This window comes from Oryctolagus cuniculus, chromosome 7 (assembly GCF_964237555.1).
Source record: "Oryctolagus cuniculus chromosome 7, mOryCun1.1, whole genome shotgun sequence".
In the NCBI taxonomy this organism is placed as follows: Eukaryota; Metazoa; Chordata; class Mammalia; order Lagomorpha; family Leporidae; genus Oryctolagus; species Oryctolagus cuniculus.
Window position 1 is genome coordinate 100,176,139 of NC_091438.1, and position 21,684 is coordinate 100,197,822.

General features: G+C 37.0%; 1 protein-coding gene across 3 annotated transcripts in view; it reads left to right on the forward strand.

Annotated features, from left to right (window-relative positions):
- The window catches only part of NEGR1 (neuronal growth regulator 1), a 941,547-nt gene that overhangs the window by 206,945 nt on the left and 712,918 nt on the right, over positions 1 to 21,684 (forward strand). The window contains exon 2 of one of the 3 annotated variants that reach the window (XM_070078259.1): positions 1 to 17,922. This exon is cut by the window's left edge and continues 85,656 nt beyond it. The exons of the other annotated variants lie outside the window; for them this stretch is intronic. Coding sequence (XP_069934360.1) covers positions 16,012 to 17,073 — 1,062 coding nt within the window. The 5' untranslated portion in view covers positions 1 to 16,011 and the 3' untranslated portion in view covers positions 17,074 to 17,922. Of the gene's footprint in view, positions 17,923 to 21,684 lie in introns of those variants that run through there. 3 annotated transcript variants of the gene reach the window in all.

Consider the following 21,684-nt stretch of genomic DNA (forward strand, 5'->3'; position numbering starts at 1 on the left):
TTCTGGAGTTTCTCTATCTTCCACTCAAAGAAAATTATTCCCTCCCTGCTCTGCACTCCCATATGAACCATATCCAACAGTAGTATGGGATGTGTTGTCTATTATTATAATTATTCATTCGTATCTCTCCTATGTAGTCATGATTCCTTGAAGACGTCAAACTGTGAGTCTTGATGACAAATGAAGAAGGAAGAAGAAAGGAAGGAAAGAGGCCTAGGGAATGAGAGTGAGAGGAAAGGAGAGATACAGAAAGAAAAACTGGAAACAGAATCTGATAATTTTACTATAGCATCATCCTTGCCATCATTATGGCATGTGATCTGTGTGACAGGGAATGCCTGAATCTTTCTGAGAGAATATTGTTTTTAACATCTAAATGTGGTGTTTTCTTACTAGAGCAGGAAGTAGCTTTGCACTCATCCTTAATGAAATGTTTCTGGGTTTCTAAAGGAATATAACACTGTCTGCAACCATGTTTTACAACTGAGGGGAGAAAGATTTTCCAGTATCATAGTTGAAAATTCCATCTTAAAGCTATTAATCCCCAACGGAATCCCTAAGATGTTTTCAGGAATATGATGGCATTGTATGGGAGTTCAGCTTGAGACACCTTGGAGATAGCTCAGTTCGTATTTTTCCATTGTGACAACTGGGTCTAAAGGGTTGTATGACTTACCCAAAGCTCTACAGTTCTGTAGGTCACCCAGGGAGAAGCCAAACAGGCAGGTGTTCTAACTCCCTGTGAGTGGGCTATTGCCTGCTGAGAATGTGCTCATTTTAATTTTCATGAATCTAGAATTGTCGTTAGGCAAGCTTAGCAAATGTGTTCAGTGAGCAAACTTGCTTCCTGTTTAAAAAAAATTATCCAAATTATCAGGTAGATGATCCTGGAGTTATTTTAATTAAAGGCAATGGAGAAAAAAATTAGGCACTTAGATAGGTTTCTTGGACTCATAAAATTAAAGAGCCTCTTCTGTCAATATGTAGGTTAGAGGTAATTTCTGTAAGTGTGAATGTAAATTAACTGTGTAAATTCCCATGCATATTAATTACAAAATAAACCCTCACTATATTATCCTTCATTTCTATGGTAGGATTTCTTATATTTTAAAGGGAAAAAAAGAATTTTTCTATAAACTGATGTTGGAATATTTTAGATCTCTTTCTGTTTTTATCCTTTCTGGCCCTGGGCACTCCAATATATAATTACTTTTTGATGAACTTTTTGCCTCAGGCCTTTCTGTAATATTATGATTATAATATACTTAAAGGACTCTAGTGACAACATTCTAGGAGAATAATATAATCTTCAGGGATTCGTATCCATAGATATATTTAAGGAAATAGAATAAAATTATTCTTTAAATGCAAATGTGTGAGTTAGTTATTTGGAGCATTCAAAACTGATTTTTAAATCTTTATTCAATTTTTGATAAGCCTTAAAATCTCAACCTGTTGGTCATCTGAAAAGTCCCTAAATTCTGACTTTAATTTCCAATTTGACCACTCACATTATTAAAAGGCTCATAAAATATAATAGTAATCATTTTTCTGTTTAAGAAAATTGGAGACTCTATATTTGAAATCCCTAAAGTTAGATATGATTCAGAATTTATTATCTCAATCAAATTTGAAATTAATCACTGGAATAATTAGTCACACATATTTAATAGTCCATAATTTAATTTTCTGCCTTCAGGGCAAGAAATTCTTTAAAGTGCCCCAAGTAGACATAGGCTATAATTAGTCAGATGGCAAAATGACAATCAGGAAATAAAATGTTTATATAGAAGTTACTGATGTTAGCACTGATGGGGACAGTTGTTAAGTAATCATAATATGCGACTTGAACCATCAGTAAAGCCAGATTGCATAAAAGAATGAACTTTATTATTCTAATTTCAAAATTAATTACTTTTTGAAAGTATTTTCTTCAAACATAATACTTATATGAACTTGTCATCAAGTTAACATCATGCTGAAAATGACTGATTTACTTTGTATTCTTAGAAAACTTCTTACTCTAAACAACATTAACTAAAAATTATCATGCGCTTATTATGTGTCAGATGCTCTTCTAACCATTTTGTATATATTAACTCATTTAATCTGCCAATAATTTCACAATAGGTACTATTCCTATCCCCTTTTACAGATGGGACCCAGATACAGTTACTAACTTGCTCACACTCCACTGTTATAAATCTCAGCCAGGCTGAAGCCAGTAACAAAAAACTGATCCAGGGTTTCCATGTTGGTGGCAAGGACTCAAGTACTTGAGCTATCATCTGTTGCCTTCCAGAGTGTGCAATAGCAGAAGCTGGAATTAGAAGTAGAGTTGGGACTCAAGCCCAGGCATTCTAGTATGAGAAGCTGCTGTCGCGAGCTCTAAATGAACTGCTTTACCGAATGCTCCCCCTGGAGGTGGTCTTTATCTTCATACAGTTGTTATACACATGATTATACACATGTTATACACATGATCCATGGAACAACTTTGAATGTTCTATTTAAAGAATAGCATATTTTAGGAGCTTGTTAGATAAGGTAAAATATGAGTCCCAGCCCAAGCCTATTCATTCAAACTCTAAATATCACCTTTTAGGAAAACATTCTTTTTTTACCTACATGGTATATTGTTTTGTAGACTTAATTCATAAATTCATGTTTCTGTTTTTAAATGATCATAAAATATCTTTGAGAGCAGAATCTTTAAAACTATATATGAATTCAGAACTAAAATTAGGGATGTTGAACTGTTTATTATTCTAATACTTTTGTTCTTACTATATTATGATAAATATATATTTGAGCAGCTATTTAAGGAAGACTTATGCTCTGCTTCATTTTTTCTCTATTGACAGCCAGTTACCTAAACTTTGTTTTCTAATCTAGGAAATTTGAGATAGATCAGGCCCAGTATCTCTGAAATATACTATTTAAGTAGGTACCTTCTTCACCACTTACAACATTAGTTATAATGGGATAGCCTAAATCAGTAAATCTTTATAATTGATGCATATAAGAATTACCTGGAGATCTGGTTGAACAACAGATCTTTATTTCATTCTCCTCAAAAGTTCTGATGTCAATGGGGCTCAGGTTCGATCGGACCTTTTGAATTTCTAACACCCTCATGCTGTTGATAGGGCTCACAGAAACAAATCATCTCCTGCTCTGATTTTCCCTGTGTTGATCACCAACAGTATTTCAGAAATTCCCAAGTTAATTAGCCATTAAAAAGGATCCAGTCTATACAAATGTTACCTTCCTTCTATACCCAAGAGCTCTGAGTCTACAAAGTTTGTGAAATGATTGATCTAAGTTTAGTTGATTTATACCTCACCTACTGATATCTCCTAATACCAATTGTTTTGGACATATGTATTTACTGTTTCTCTTCAGCGAATCATTTTGTTTATTCTGTTATATTAAGTAAATAGGATCTTGTAGCATTCTACTAGTTGTTTCTACAAATGTGGTTTAGATGTGTAAGTGCCATTCTATTATGAAATATTTTGAACATAACCCTGAATAATGAATTTTTTTATTTTTATTTTTTATTTAGTAAATATAAATTTTCAAAGTACAGTTAATGGACTACAATGGCTTCCCCCCCATAATTTCCCTCCCACTCACACCGCTCCCATCTCCCACTCCCTCTCCCATTCCGTTCACATCAAGATTCATTTTCAATTCTCTTTATATACAGAAGATCAATTCAGTACATATTAAGTATAGATTTCATCAGTTTGCACTCACACAGAAACACAAAGTGAAAAATACTGTTTTAGTACTGGTTATAGTATTACTTCACATTGGACAACACACTAAGAACAGTAAGAACAGATCCCACTTGAGAAGTAAGTACACAGTGACTCCTGTTGTTGACTTAACAATTTGACACTCTTGTTTATGGCATCAGTAATCTCCCTAGGCTCTAGTCATGAGTTGCCAAGGCTATGGAAGCCTTTTGAGTTCACCGACTTCGATCTTATTCCAACAGGGTCATAGTCAAAGTGGAAGTTCTCTCCTCCCTTCAGCGAAAGGTACCTCCTTCTTTGATGGCCCCGTTCTTTCCACTGGGATCTCACTCGCAGAGATCTTCCATTTAGGTTGGTTGTTGTTGTGTGTTTTTTGTTTTTTTTTTTTTTTTTTTTTTTTTTTTTTTTTTTTGCCAGAGTGTCTTGGCTTTCCATGCCTAAAATACTCTCATGGGTTCTTCAGCCAGATCCAAATGCCTTAAGGGCTGATTCTGAGGCCAGAGTGCTGTTTAAGACATCTGCCATTCTATGAGTCTGCTGTGTATCCCGCTTCCCATGTTGGGTCGTTCTCTTCCTTTTTGATTCTATCAGCTAGTATTAGCAGACACTACACTTGTTTGTGTGATCCCTTTGACTCTTAGACCTATCAGTGTGATCAATTGTGAACTGAAATTGATCACTTGGACTAGTGAGATGGCATTGGTACATGCCACCTTGATGGGATTGTATTGGGATCCCCTGGCATGATTCTAACTCCACTATTTGGAGCAAGTCTGATTGAGCATGTCCCAAATTGTACATCTCCTCCCTCTTGTCCTGACTGTTGATGTACAATGTAAAATTAATCCATTTTAGTATTTTCTCTTTGTTTTGTTCTAGTACTGTTGGTTGAACTCTGTGATTAACACACAGTTTTTCTTAGGTGTTTAAATTTTAACTGAAAAGTGATCCCTGTTAAATATGAGTGGGAATAAGAGAGGGAGGAGATGTACAATTTGGGACATGCTCAATCGAATATAATTTTTGTTATACTGAGGCTAAGCATGTATTTTAAGTTTTTAAAGAGGCATAGAATTTTGAAATTTTACAATTTATCTGTCCAACTTTTCATCTTTAAAGGTATAACGAGAACCTCACCAAGAACCAAACAGCTTATCCTTCATACTACTGAAATATACTTAAATAATTATAACACAGATTTTCTAAACTCTTACCATGTGTTTTCAGGACACAATAATTTACTGTACTGAATGATGACTTATTTGGGCTGCCATAGGATTTTTTTATAGCTATCTTTACATTAAAAGTAATTAATATGCATATAAATAAAATATAAGATTAGAAAATTGAAACAGTAGTATACAAAATTATTCTCATTAAATATATAACATCATCCTACATAAAAATATGCTTACAGGAGATGGCATTGTGGTATAGAAACTACTGGTTCCTGGCTTTGGCCTGGTCCAGCTATAGTCGTTGTGGACATTTACAGAGTAAAACAGCAGATGGAAAATATCTCTTTCTGTCTCTGCCTATCTGTCTCTCTCTGTGTAACTCAGGTTTTCAAATAAATAAGTATTTTTTTTTAAAATATGCCTACATAATTTTAAAGAGATCTGTTAACAAATTTAAGATTCAAATTTTCAAAACAACGTGATCAATCTTAAAATAAAGGAAACCTAGGAGTTGAAAGTTATATAGCACTACATCCTTCATAAAACATTTTGTTGAATAAATACTTGTAGTAATAAGTTCATTAATAAGTTCATGCAACAAATAATGTTTATTCATGGTACGGATAAAATTTGGCACTCAATATTCCAGAAAATGAAGTGATCTAAGATAAAATGGGCTGTGCTCTCTCTTTCACCTCCTTTTAATTTTTAATTTTATAAAATACATCATATATACCTATCTTTGAAAAGCAACAAATAGTGTAAATTAAGAGCAATGTCAAATATGCAAGTATACCCTTTTAAATACGGGAATAGCTTCTATAATGCAGTCAGTCTTGCCTTCATTTAGAAAAATCATATCATCAACCTCTTTTTTATTTTTTAAAATATTTATTTATTTATTTGAAAGGCAGAGTTAGAAAGAAAGAAAAAGACACAGAGAGACATCTGCTATCTGTTGGTTCACTCACCAAATGGCCACAAAAACTGGGGCTAAGCCAGGCTGAATCCAGGGACCAGGAACTTCTTCCAGGTATCCCACGTGGTTGGCAAGGGCCCAGGGATTTGGGTTATCTCCTGCTGCTTTTTCTAGGTGCAGTTGCAAGGAGCTGGCTCAGAAATGAAGCAGCTGGGACACTAACCATGCTCATCTGTCATGCTGGCACTGAAGGTGACAGCTTTACCTGCTATGCCGTAGCACCAGCCCCAGCAAAATCACATTATCAACTTCTTACAAAAACATATGCAATGATAGTGTTATTAGTAATTAATAATGATTCAGGATGCTCCACTCATAACTGGTCATTCATATTTTAATATCTAAATTACTATAAATATTTATGAATGGCAATTGTACACTTTGCAAATGATTTAAGAGAAATTACTGCTGTTAAAGTTATTGTTGAGGAGAGTTTTCTCTTTTGTGCATACAGTGTTGCAGGTATAAACCCTTGATCTGAACTCCTGTGGCTAGGAATTTAATTTGTTGGAGAAGATAAAATTTAAAGTATAAATATCGACATTTGTAATGCTTATAGTTTTGGTTTATATTATTTTTAAGTTTTCATTAGGAAAAATAGAAATTATACAGGTGATGTAGCTCAGAAAAGTACATGGTTAAGAGAACCAAGAATATACAGCACATATGAGTTCTGACAATCTCAACTTAGGGTAATAAGAGAAAACTGTTTAAAACTTTTTAAAAACTGAAACTACAAAGTCAGCAGAATTCTAATAGTTGGTTTAAATAAGATATTCTAGCACATGCCTAGTCCAATTCTTAATTTAGAAATATTAGAACATTTTCAAGGCAGAAGCTGCAATTAATACAGACTTTCTTCTGAAGGCTAAACCTTTCCCGTTACTACTATAATAAATATGAATATTTTAATCCACTTACCTACAAGCCTGTATATGTATATATTTGTATCTACTCAGCATTATGCATTGCATATGTTTCATTTAATAAAATGTATTATCTTCGGTAAAGCAGTTCTACTAATGCAAATAATCTGACATAATCTCTTTGAAGTTTTATTTTTTGGGGGAGCTGCCTAATTGTGAGCTTTATTTTTGGAAATGTAAACTCTGAATATCCACTCAATCCAAAAACGTCTCATATTTTCATTTCATCTGTAAATCTGTAAGGCATTCCACAGAAGATCTTTACTTAAATCATCCTGTTGCTTTCTCTTAATTGAATGCCCTCTTTTATAGTTGCCTTCCATCATTGCAGATGTGCTACATTTTTGCTTTGTGGATTTAGCAACAAGATACTTTTAACAGATATTTTAATCAGTTTTCTTATTTTCATGTTCAAGTAATCCAGCATGAGTTTCTTTCAAGATAGACATTTTTCGTGATCTTTAAAACTGAAAAATAAGTAAAAATAGATCATATTTTCAATATAAGAATTTAAATTGAAAAATGGTGGATAAAGGGATATTAAGGATTATGAGGAGGGGCTGGAGCCATGGCTCAGTAGATTAATCCTCCAACCTGCGGCACTGGCATCCCGTAGGGTGCCGGTTCTAGTCCCGGCTGCTCCTCTTCCCATCCAGCTCTCTGCTATGGCCTGGGAAAGCAGTAAAAAATGATCCTAATGTTTGGGCCCCTGCACCCACATGGGAGACTGGGAAGAAGCACCTGACTCCTGGCTTTGGATTTGCGCAGCTCCGGCTGTTGTGGCCATTTGGGGAATGAACCAACTAAAGGAAGACCTTTCTTTCTGTCTCTCCCTCTCACTGTCTATAACTCTACCTCTCAAATAAATAAATAAAATCTTTTAAAATAAGAATTATGAGGTAAAGTTTACAATTTTATAATTTACATTAGGTAGAATATCCAGAGAAAGGTGCTACAGGAAGATAGTCGTGAAAAGTGAGCCATGCTGACACAGGTTACTTCAAAAAGTTCATGGAAGGTTAAATTTAAAAATTTTGCTTGGTGCAAAATTTTTTTTCAAATTTATGTAGTTTTTTCACAATGTGCTTTTTTTCCCTGGCCTTTTTGAAGACCTCTACTGTATGTGAACTTCAATTGTTCTTACACCAAATAAATTTCTCTTTTAATACCACTTTCCAGGATTTTTTTTTTTTTTTTGAAGCTCTCTTGTGTTGTAGGCAGAACAGTTTATGTAGCTGTGTGGTAAGGGTATGTGATAGTCTCATTAGTTCAAAAGATCTGAAGAGCATTTGACATTGTGGCAAAATGGGTAAAGTCACTGCCCATGGTGCCAGCATTCCATTTGGTTGCTGGTTCAAGTCCCAGCTGCTCCACTTCTGAACCAGCTCCCTGATCATGGCCTAGCAAAAGCAGCAGTAGATAGCCCAAGTATTTCGACCCCTGCCACACATGAGAAGGCAGCAGGGTAGGTATCAAGAAAACTGCTTATAGGTCCAAATTCTGTCACTCACTAGCCATGTTGATTAGGGCAAAGCACCAGGTATCTCAGGACTTCAGTTTCTTCATCTTTAATACACTCATTCATTTATTCCATAATTCTAGTAGTACTCAACTGCCACATGCCTGGCGCTGTGCTGTGTCATTGTATCCTAGTAGAACAATGATGAGCAGAAAGACGCTCTGCTTGTCCTCTTGTACTCACAGTCCAGTAGGTAAAGACTAAGATTAATTAGGTAATCTTAGAAATGTATAACTTTAGCATGTGGTGAGTGCAATGAAGGGAAATTATAGGAAGTTATAACTGAAAGTTGTTTGCAGGTTGGGAATATATAAATGCTGAGGATTCTTTCAGATTTAACATTTTATGGGATAATGATTCCAGAATGTTTTTTTTTTAATTTTTATTTAATTTTTTTTTTTTTTTTTGACAAGCAGAGTGGATAGTGAGAGAGAGGTCTTCCTTTTGCTGTTGGTTCACCCTCCAGTGGCCGCCACGGCTAGTGCGCTGGGGCCGGTGCACCGCACTGATCTGAAGGCAGGAGCCAGGTGCTTCTCCTGGTCTCCCATGGGGTGCAGGGCCCAAGCACTTGGGCCATCCTCCACTGCGCTCCCGGGCCACAGCAGAGAGCTGGCCTGGAAGAGGGGCAACCGGGACAGAATCTGGCGCCCTGACCAGGACTAGAACCTGGTGTGCCGGCGCTGCTAGGTGGAGGATTAGGGAGAAATGCGAAGAAGAGTGAGAAAAAATCATTGAGCCCTTTTCAGTAAATTCTTTAGGCAACTTTATCCTTTGCCTTCAGGTAGGGAAAGCCTTGAGAAACACATAGTGGTCTCAATTACTCTGTAGTTTTATGTGGTTTTCCAGGATGGACTGGATGTATGATTTAGGATTATATTGCCTTGCTTTAGTTATTTTCTAGCTTCTCCTGAAGCCTGTAGTTTTCTTACTAGTGTAACTGAGAGTATCTTAATGTCTACACCAACTCAGAGTACATCTTTTCTTCCACCCTAGATTTCAGCTTCACGAAACTTCTAAGTATTTCTTTAAACCTGTTCTTACATGATTCTGTCCTTTTGGTTTAACAAATCACTTGGTCTGAAATATCTTCTCCCACGCAGACTCCTTCATGCACTTATTCATTGATACATTACAGGTCATGATACCAATAGTTACAACCCAGATCATATGCTGAAATTTTTAGGAAGCCTTCCTTGATTCCTATTGGGAAATTTGGTTGTTAATACCATTTATTGAATACTTTCTATATAAGAATTTCTGTATAATCACTCTGTACTCTTTCATGTTATTGAAATCTTGCAACAAGGCTACAATGTATTTTCTATTACTAAAATTCTTACTAAGGAAATTTTAGCTACAGCTGGTACATGTTCAGAACAGAATACAAGATTAGGTATAAAATTCAAGAATCGCCAGCGCCGCAGCTCACTAGGCTAATCCTCCGCCTTGCGGTGCCGGCACACCAAGTTCTAGTCCCGGTCGGGGTGCCGGATTCTGTCCTGGTTGCCCCTCTCCCAGGCCAGCTCTCTGCTGTGGCCAGGGAGTGCAGTGGAGGATGGCCCAAGTCCTTGGGCCCTGCACCCCATGGGAGACCAGGAGAAGCACCTGGCTCCTGCCATTGGATCAGCGCGGTGCACCGGCCGCAGGGCACTGGCCACGGCGGCCATTGGAGGGTGACCCAACAGCAAAGGAAGACCTTTCTCTCTGTCTCTCTCTCTCACTGTCCACTCTGCCTGTCAAAAAAATAAAAAAGTAAATTTCAAGAATCTTTGCTCTTAGTCATTATGCTTTCCTTTGTCATTCTTATTCTCACTGTCCACTCTGCCTGTCAAAAAAATAAAAAAGTAAATTTCAAGAATCTTTGCTCTTAGTCATTATGCTTTCCTTTGTCATTCTTATAACACTTGATATCTGGTTCATTATCTGGGTACTTTATCTAGTGATTAATAGACTTAACTCCCAAAATGTAAATATCTAGACTCCATATTTAAATCTTAGGGTAGACATTTAGCCCAGTGATTAAGATGCCTTTTAAGACACACATGGACAACATCAAAGTACCTGGGATTAAGATTCAACTCTGGCACCCAACTCCTGCTTCTTGCTAATGCAGACCCTATGAGGCAGTGGTAATGGCCCAAGTAGTTGGAATTCTACCACCTCATAGACATCCAGAATGAGATTCCAACTCCCAGTTTCAGCATTGCCCAGCTGTGGACACTGAGGCCATTTGAGGAGTAAATCACCAGATGGGAACTTTGCCTCTACCTGTTTCTCAAATAAGTTAAAATAAATAAATATGACATCTTTGTCAATAGGCTTCATATTACATATTTCTTTTTATTATTCACATTTCTCAAGAGAATATATTTTTGAGTGAATAACTTAGTGAATCTTTTATATTATCCATAAACCTGAAAAATGTTTCATCAATGCAAAAGTTTTGAAAATATTTTTCTGGAATAGATCTTTCTTCTCATTAAGAATCCATTTTGATGTTTGTACATAAATTGTTCATACATTCAAAATACTAAAATCTTATAAAGATATAATATTATCTTACTTTCAGTATATAATAATTGTGTATATTATATTTCTATTTCATAAGTATCCAGATATTAAACTCTAAAATATTATTAGAGGAATGTATTTATAACATCAAATCTAAGTTAGAAAGACCAGTAATAATAATACTGAAAAATTAGTATTGTATATATTACACATTATCAAAAAAAGAAAGCTCTTTTAATAGTAGGGTGCTATATAAATTATTTAGAAGGCTACTGAGTCAAATGAGCTAACTAATTGTTTGTCATCTGGTGAAAGAAGCCATAGTAGTTTTTGTAAAATATTTATGCAAACATACAAAATCAATCTTAGGTTCTATTCAGCGATTTAAAAGGTGAAAAACTTGTTTATGGCTCAGTGTTTTCCAAATTTTTTCCTAGATCAAATTGTACATATAAGTAAAATATTTTCATTTAAAATTCTCAAATCACACTTGCTAATACATGGAAACATCTTTCAGTATTCAAAAGCAGAGTTTGAGATTCTCTTTATATAGTGGAAGATTATAGAGACATATTTTGATCTTTGTTCCTTAATTACTGTGAATTAATAAGAAATGGATTTATTCACATTTTGATTGTTTTGACAAAAGTCTGTGTCTCATTGTCCATATTAAAGGTAACCATGGACATATAATCTATTAACTATGATCATATATTTGTAATAGAAATAATTAGCCTCACTAACTTATCCCAATTTTATATGTAGTGACCACAACCTCATTTATCATTTGAAGAAATAATATATTAAAAAGCAATATCTACATAAAATTAAGTCATTTTAGTATATATTTACATGTAGATATATTTATAATATTTTATTTTAATTTATCATGACAATTGTTGAATTTTTACACTTAAATAAATGCATATTCTTTGTACTGATATCAGTGGAATTTGTGAACACATATTCAAAAGCCAAAACTAGATGCACAGAATCTCTGGTGTTCAAACTTATGACTTTTATATGTGTGTGTGTGAATGCTTGTGTGTACAGGCTCTCCAAAAAACCTTGTCTAAATGTTCATACATTTTTATTTTAAAGGTAAAGTACTCTAAAATAACATACATAGAATTTTGTTCAGTCATTTTTCAATCATTCTTGTGATCTTATATTGAAATAAGCTCAATGGGATGTTGAAATGCTATAGTTACCTTTTCCAGTTTTAATGTTTGAATACCAATAAACCACACTAGACATCTTTGCTGCATATGATTTTTTAACTATGTTAAAAAAACTTTTTGCGTTAAGTTAGGGGGTAATAAATTGGTACTCATAGTTTATCATGGGTGAAAAGACAGGCTATCTAATGGACAGAGTTGTCAAAATTATACCCTCTTGAAACAAGACATTGTTAGTTCCAAGCTAATAAACAACAAATATGCACCTTTTCAACAGGGTAGTCATTAGTTGTTCCACATTTCCGCTATGTTCAGATTATTCATAATTATTTACAACACTGGAACTGTAGAAAAAACTTAAATCAATAGAAGCTTTATCCTAAATTCTAAGGACCATCCTTAGACCGTTCTTTTCTAGTAATTTCACTTTCTCTTCTTTGTGCTGAACTTGAAAAAGAACAGTTTTAAAAATAATTACTTAATAAATGAGATTTATCGGAGGTGACAAGAGTTTGAATTTTTTCCTCATTTTTTTCAGTAGAAATTTTATGTGGAAAAAAGGAGAGCTTAAATGATGCAGTTCAGCTAGAGTAGGTCTGGCTTCAAGAAATAGATACCCCAAAACTCAGTTTTCATCCTAACTTGCTCTTCCCAATCCTCAAAGGATTGGTTGACATCTCATTGTCTAACATGGCTCTTCTAACAACAGGCACCACATTCATGTTCCATTCTAGAGAGGAGAAAAGGTGTAAGAAAAGCATTTATTTCATTTTATTAATAATGTCTTAACACTGACTATCAATTATTTCTCATTCACCAAACCTTATTATATGGTGTATTAGTCAGAGTTCTCTAGAGAAACAGAACGAATAGGATATATAGAACCCAAACCCACAGGGGATATGTATTATGTCATTATAGGAATTGATTCACACGGGTATGGAGGCCAAGAAATCCCATGATATGCCATCAGCAAGGCAGCGGGCTAAAGAATTTGGGTAGCCAGCAGTGCGATTCAGCCTGAGATGATGTTGGGGAGGGGACAAGGGAAAGTTCTGTTGTAGTCTATTCAGGTTACTCTGGCAAAATATCAACTGCTGGGTTGCTGATAACTGGAATTTATTTCTCAAAGTTTTGAAGGCTGAAAAGTCCAAGTTCAGGGTGTCAGCTGGTGTACTGTCTGATGAGGACATGTTTCTTTGTTCATTGATCCCTGTATTCTGACATTGTCTTTATGTAGTGAAAGGGGTCACCCTGTACTACAAGAGTCACATTGTAAGGGCACTAATCTGAATTATGAGGGCCCTATAATGATGACCTAATCATGTCTCAAAGCCCCCCCTGCTTTATACCATCATGTTGGCGATTAGGTTTTCAACATGAATGTTGGTGGGAAGGAAATTCAGCCCATTGCATATAGCCTCATCTATCTCTAACAGACGTTGGGAAATTTAGAAGGTAGGAATCAGAGGTTCTTTTACTATTTAAAAAGGCAGAAACTGGCAGTTTAGGTTACAGAGTACTGTTATTAATATAAAGTGAAAAATCAATCAAGACTTGGAAGGAGAGATTATTGAAAAAAGCTTAATGCAGTAGGGGGATTGAGTTTTTTGCAATGTGTTGAGACATAGATTTGCAAGCATCTGGAAAGTTAGGAAGAAAATGGCTTCTTTTTAATAGGCAGGAGTAAAGAAAACTAGAAATGATTGTTGTAGGGAAGTAAGATGAGTGAGGATGGTGGGATAGGAGAGACCATTAAAAAGGAGCACACGCTGGCTCAGATTAAATAAACCTAAATTCAGCAGTCTGGAGGAAAGAGACAAACATAACCAAAGTTTGGATAACTATCATTTTGCTTTTATTGAGACAGTTCAGCGAATCTTTTATGAAATAAATAATGAGAAATTCAAGAGTCTGTGTCTGACTTTGCCAGAGGCAAAGTCTAATTTATGTTGTTTGGAGGATACTTCTTTGTATCTGATGAGATAGCCAGAAACATTAAAAAAAGGAGGAATTTCAGTATACTTCCCTATTTACCAGGATCACAGGGCTTGGCTAAATGTGAACATTGCCTGTGGAATCATAACAAAGGTAGTTCTGATTTCCAAGTTGAACTACTTAGAGCAGTGTGGATCATCCCTCCAACACTGAACAGCCTCGTGGTGATATTAACGAAATAAAATTTGGAGTAATGGTAGTATTGTGTATGTGCTTGCTATAGAACAAGTCACCTGAAATAGTACACTCTGCTAAAATATGTAGTGGTCACTTGAAAGGAAGAGTAGGACTATTGAGTCACCTTGCAAAAGACCTCTCCTACTGAAGCCTGGTTTAATTAATGCATGCAGGAGTTCACAGGTATGGATTCTTCCCTGAAAGGAGAACATTTGTTACAACAGTGAAAAGCTGATGTCCAGACAAGGAAATTGGACCTTCAGAGGCAATTCTAGACCATAGGAGGGAACTGTTTCCTCTCTGCTGCAGGTTTTTGAGTCTGGTCATTTGGTGTAGGCTTTTACCTCTAATAAAGTATGAGGATGATCTCTGACTACAAAGGTTTGGGAGTTTGGGCAAAACATGCCTGAAAGAGCAAGCATATTTTTTTAAACTAGATTATCTCATTGCAAATTCTTTTTCTCTGTGTATTCCTTTTTGGTTACTCTTAAACCTAGTAAAGCATTTAAAATGGACAAACCATTCCTCGAATTTACATTTTCACTATTTCAATCAAGAAGCTATTATGTTAACAGTGGTAGTAATTTAGAAAGATGTTGGGACATGTTCTTCAGCTTCCCTTTCCAACTAAAAGATTGACCTGCTTTGAAATCCTGTTTATGTGATCAGCTGCCTTTCTTGAGATTTATATTTCACTCATGGCACCTTAGGCAAAACACACTGATAGAGTATGCAAGGGGGCCCAATACATTTTTTTAAAGATTTATTTATTTGAAGGGCAGAACAACAGAGATAGAGATAGGGAAACAGGCAGACAGAGAGATCTTCCATCAGCTGATTCACTGACCAAATGGCAGCAATAGCCAGGGATAAATTTGTTTTTAGCCAATTAAAAGAAATGATCTGGGCGGAGCCAAGATGGCGGAATAGTGAGGGCGCGCACCGATAGTCCGGGAAAATTTAGTTTAATAAAAGGGGAGTTACGGTAGCCGCAGAAAAAAAGAACCAGGAAAAAATTGCACGGGAATCGTGAATCGGAGGACCTACTGGGAGAACAAGGTCGCCCACCGCGTGGAAGCCAAGTCACGGGACCGAGCCACAGAAGCCCCAGGGTCAGCACGCCAGTGCTCCAAGGGGAGTGCACGCCACACAGACAACAGCGGGGAGACTTGGGACGCTCAGGGCTCCGAGTCCACACATCGGCGCTGGAAGGGGAGGTGAGCTCAATAACCCGAGACATTGGTGGGGAAACGGGGGTCAGAATCTAGAGGGGGGCCGGAAAGTGCAGCAAACTCACTACCGGAAAGAAGGAAAAAAAAAGCTTCGGGGTTTCTCTTCCCCCTAACCTTGCAAAGGTTACAAGGCTGCAAGGCTTGAAGAGACAAAGAGCAGGCCTCCTCTCTGGATTTACATATCAATGGGGGAGAGCTAAGGAACTGAGTCACTACAATTCAGTAGCCTAGGCAACCCAGTGGGAGTCCAGAGGAGCCAAAGACTGGAAGCTAAATACCATCAATTCTGCACAGCCATGCCCTGCGGTGTTACTTACCCCCTGAATAAATAAAATAAATAAATAAATAAAAAGAGAGAGATTTACCACGCATAACCTGAGGGTGTCACCTTTGCACACCCTTAACCAGGAAGAACCAGGCAGAGCTCTCAGGCTGCACCCATCTCAAGCCTCCAAGGCTCCTCCAACAGCAGGCAGTCCACTTAACACGGACACAGTATAAAAAAAAAAAAAAAAAAAAAAACGCACAGTGACACAAGAAGAATTAACTATGCCGAGTAACAAACACAGAAATAGAGGGAGCAAGATCAACGATGACACTATGATGCCTCCAAATAAGCAAAACACCCCAAGCCAAGAGTATGAAGATGATGAGATAGAAGAAATGCAAGATACGGATTTCAAAAAATTTATGATAAGAACATTTAGAAGTTTTCAAAAGCAAATCCTTGAACTACAGAAATCCTTAATGGACAAGATTGAAAATCTCTCTCGTGAAAACGAAATTTTAAGGAAGAGTCAAAATGAAACTCAGAAACTAGTAGAACAGGAAAGTGTTATAGTGAAGAGAAATCAAAATGAAATGAAGAGTTCAATAGATCAAATGACAAACACATTAGAAAGCCTTAAAAACAGAATGGGTGAAGCAGAAGAGAGAATATCGGACTTAGAAGATAGAGCACAGGAAAACATACAGTCAAACCAAAGAAAAGAAGAGGAAATTAGAAACCTAAAAAATATTGTTGGGAATCTACAGGATACTATTAAAAAAACCAACATTCGAGTTCTAGGAGTTCCTGAAGGCATGGAGAGAGAGAAAGGATTGGAAGGCCTTTTTAGTGAGATACTAGCAGAGAACTTTCCAGGTTTGGAGAAGGACAGAGATATCCTAGTACAGGAAGCTCATAGAACCCCCAATAAACATGACCAAAAGAGATCCTCACCACGACACGTGGTAATTAAACTTACCACAGTGAAACATAAAGAAAAGATCCTAAAATGTGCAAGAGAGAAACGTCAGATTACTCTCAGAGGATCTCCAATCAGACTCACAGCTGACTTCTCATCAGAAACCCTACAAGCTAGGAGGGAATGGCGAGACATAGCACAGGTGCTAAGAGAGAAAAATTGCCAGCCCAGAATATTATATCCTGCCAAGCTCTCATTTGTGAATGAAGGTGAAATAAAGACCTTTCATAGCAAACAGAAATTGAAAGACTTTGTGGCCACTCGTCCGGCCCTGCAAAAGATACTTAAAGATGTGCTACACTCAGAAACACAGAAACATGGTCATCAATATGAAAGAAGGGAAAGGAAGAACACCTACCAGTAAAAGAGCATGGGAAGCTCAAAGCATATACTAGAAAATATTTCCGGGAAAATGGCAGGGCAAAGTCACTACGTATCAATAGTCACATTGAACATTAATGGTCTGAATTCTTCAGTTAAAAGACACCGTTTGGCTAACTGGCTCACAGAACACAACCCAACTATTTGTTGCCTACAAGAAACACATCTCTCTAACAAAGAGGCATGCAGACTGAAAGTGAAAGGTTGGAAAAAGATATTCCATGCCAACAGAAACCAAAAAAAAGCAGGTGTAGCCATATTAATATCAGACAAAATAAACTTTAATACAAAAACTGTTAAGAGAGACAAAGAGGGACACTATATAATGATTAAGGGTTCAATTCAACAGGAAGATGTAACTATTATAAATGTATATGCACCTAATTACAGGGCACCGGTCTATTTAAAAGATATGCTAAGGGACTTAAAGGGAGATTTAGATTCCAATACAATAGTACTGGGGGACTTCAATACTCCACTCTCAGAAATAGACAGATCATCCGGGCAGAAGATCAACAAGGAAACAGCAGATTTAATTGACACTATTGCCCAAATGGATCTAACAGATATCTACAGAACTTTCAACCCTACATCTACAGACTTCACATTCTTCTCAGCAGCGCATGGAACCTTCTCTAGGATTGATCACATACTAGGCCATAAAGCAAGTCTCAGCAAATTTAAAAGAATTAGAATCATACCATGCAGCTTCTCAGACCACAGCGGGATGAAGCTGGAAATTAGCAACTCAGGAAACCCCAGAAAGTATGCAAACACATGGAGACTGAACAACATGCTCCTGAATGAACACTGGGTCATTCAAGAAATCAAAAGAGAAATCAAAAACTTTCTGGAAGTAAATGAAGACAACAACACAACATATCAAAACTTATGGGATACAGCAAAAGCAGTATTGAGAGGCAAATTTATAGCAATAGGTGCCTATACCAAGAAATTGGAAAGGTACCAAATAAATGAGCTTTCAGCGCACCTCAAGGACCTAGAAAAACTGCAGCAAACCAAACCCAAATCTAGTAGGAGAAGAGAAATAATTAAAACCAGAGAAGAAATTAACAGGATTGAATCCAAAAAAATATTACAAAAAATCAGCCAAGCGAGAAGCTGGTTTTTTGAAAAAATAAACAAAATTGACACCCCATTGGCCCAACTAACTAAAAAAAGAAGAGAAAAGACCCAAATCAATAAAATCAGAGATGAAAAAGGAAACGTAACAACAGACACCACAGAAATAAAAAGAATCATCAGAAATTACTACAAGGACCTGTATGCCAGCAAACAGGAAAACCTATCAGAAATGGATAGATTCCTGGACACATGCAATCTACCAAAATTGAACCATGAAGACATCGAAAACCTAAATAGACCCATAACTGAAACAGAAATTGAAACAGTAATAAAGGCCCTCCCAACAAAGAAAAGCCCAGGACCAGATGGATTCACTGCTGAATTCTACCAGACATTTAAAGAAGAACTAATCCCATTTCTTCTCAAACTATTCAGAACAATCGAAAAAGAGGGAATCCTCCCAAATTCTTTCTATGAAGCCAGCATCACCTTAATCCCTAAGCCAGAGAAAGATGCAGCACTGAAAGAAAATTACAGACCAATATCCCTGATGAACATAGACGCAAAAATCCTCAATAAAATTCTGGCCAATAGAATACAACAACACATCAGGAAAATCATCCACCCAGACCAAGTGGGATTCATCCCTGGTATGCAGGGATGGTTCAACATTCGCAAATCAATCAATGTGATTCACCACATTAACAGACTGCAGAAGAAAAACCATATGATTATCTCAATTGATGCAGAGAAAGCATTTGATAAAATTCAACACCCTTTCATGATGAAAACTCTAAGCAAATTGGGTATAGAAGGAACATTCCTCAATATAATCAAAGCAATTTATAAAAAACCCACAGCCAGCATCCTATTGAATGGGGAAAAGTTGGAAGCATTTCCACTGAAATCTGGCACCAGGCAGGGATGCCCACTCTCACCACTGCTATTTAACATAGTTCTGGAAGTTTTAGCCAGAGCCATCAGACAAGAAAAAGAAATCAAAGGAATACAAATCAAGAAGGAAGAAGTCAAACTATCCCTCTTTGCAGACGATATGATTCTGTACTTAGAGGATCCAAAGAACTCTACTAAGAGACTATTGGAACTCATAGAGGAGTTTGGCAAAGTGGCAGGATATAAAATCAATGCACAAAAATCAACAGCCTTTGTATATACAAGCAATGCCATGACTGAGAAAGAACTGCTAAGATCAATCCCATTCACAATAGCTACAAAAACAATCAAATACCTTGGAATAAACTTAACCAAGGACGTTAAAGATCTCTACGATGAAAATTACAAAACCTTAAAGAAAGAAATAGAAGAGGATACCAAAAAATGGAAAAATCTTCCATGCTCATGGATTGGAAGAATCAACATCATCAAAATGTCCATTCTCCCAAAAGCAATTTATAGATTCAATGCAATCCCAATCAAGATACCAAAGACCTTCTTCTCAGATCTGGAAAAAATGGTGCTGAAATTCATATGGAGGCACAAGAGACCTCGAATAGCTAAAGCAATCTTGTACAACAAAAACAAAGCCGGAGGCATCACAATACCAGACTTCAGGACATACTACAGGGCAGTTGTAATCAAAACAGCATGGTACTGGTACAGAAACAGATGGATAGACCAATGGAACAGAATTGAAACACCAGAAATCAATCCAAACATCTACAGCCAACTTATATTTGATCAAGGATCTAAAACTAATTCCTGGAGCAAGGACAGTCTATTCAATAAATGGTGCTGGGAAAACTGGATTTCCACGTGCAGAAGCAGGAAGCAAGACCCCTACCTTACACCTTACACAAAAATCCACTCAACGTGGATTAAAGACCTAAATCTACGTCCTGACACCATGAAGTTATTAGAGAACATTGGAGAAACCCTTCAAGATATTGGCACAGGCAAAGAATTTCTGGAAAAGACCCGGGAGGCACAGACAGTCAAAGCCAAAATCAACTATTGGGATTGCATCAAATTGAGAAGTTTCTGTACTGCAAAAGAAACAGTCAGGAGAGTGAAGAGACAACCCACAGAATGGGAAAAAATATTTGCAAACTATGCAACAGATAAAGGGTTAATAACCAGAATCTACAAAGAGATCAAGAAATTCCACAAAAACAAAACCAACAACCCACTTAAGAGATGGGCCAAGGACCTCAATAGACATTTTTCAAAAGAGGAAATCCAAATGGCCAACAGGCACATGAAAAAATGTTCAAGGTCACTAGCAATCAGGGAAATGCAAATCAAAAGCACAATGAGGTTTCACCTCACCCCGGTTAGAATGGCTCACATGCAGAAATCTACCAACAACAGATGCTGGCGAGGATGTGGGGAAAAAGGGACACTAACCCACTGTTGGTGGGAATGCAAACTGGTCAAGCCACTATGGAAATCAGTCTGGAGATTCCTCAGAAACCTGAATATAACCCTACCATTCGACCCAGCCATCCCACTCCTTGGAATTTACCCAAAGGAGTTTAAATTGATAAAGAAAAAAGCGGTCTGCACCCTAATGTTTATTGCAGCACAATTCACAATAGCCAAGACCTGGAACCAACCTAAATGCCCATCAACGGTAGACTGGATAAAGAAATTATGGGATATGTATTCTTTAGAGTACTATACCGCAGTAAGAAACAACGAAATCCAGTCATTTGCAACAAAATGGAGGAATCTGGAACACATCATGCTGAGTGAAGTAAGCCAGTCCCAAAGGGACAAATACCATATGTTCTCCCTGATCGGTGACAACTGACTGAACACCAAAGGGGAAACCTCCTGAAGTGAAGTGGACACTATGAGAAACAGTGACTTGATCAGCATAGCCCTGACTGCTGATGGACAACTTAATACATTATCCCTCATAGTATTTTTTTTTTGTCTGTTCTACTTGATATGACTGGTTTAATTCTGTAATTATCACACAGTTATTCTTGAGTGTTGAAAATTAACTGAAATGTGATCCCTGTTGAACGTAAGAGTGGGAATAAGAGAGGGAAGAGATGTGTAATTTGGGCATGCTCGGGCTGACTTGCCCCAATTGGTAGAGTTGGAAACATACCAGGGGATTCCAATTCAATCCCATCAAGGTGGCATGTGCCAATGCCATCTCTCTATTCCAGGTGATCAATTTCAGTTCACAATTGATCATAATGAAAGGACTGAGAGTCAAGGGGAGCACATGGGCAAGTCTAGTATCTGCTGACACCAACCGATAGAATGGATAAAGGGGAGAGTGGTCCAGCATGGGAAGTGAGATGCTCAGCAGACTCATAGAATGGCGGATGTCCTAAATAGCACTCTGGCCTCAGAATCAGCCCTAAAGGCACTCGGATCTGGCTGAAAAGCCCATGAGAGTATTTCAGGCATGGAAAGCCAAGACACTCTGGCAAAAAGATCTCTGTGAGTGAGATCCCAGTGGAAAGAACAGGTCTTCAAAGAGGGAGGTGCCTTTCTCTGAAGGGAGGAGAGAACCTCCACTTTGACTATGACC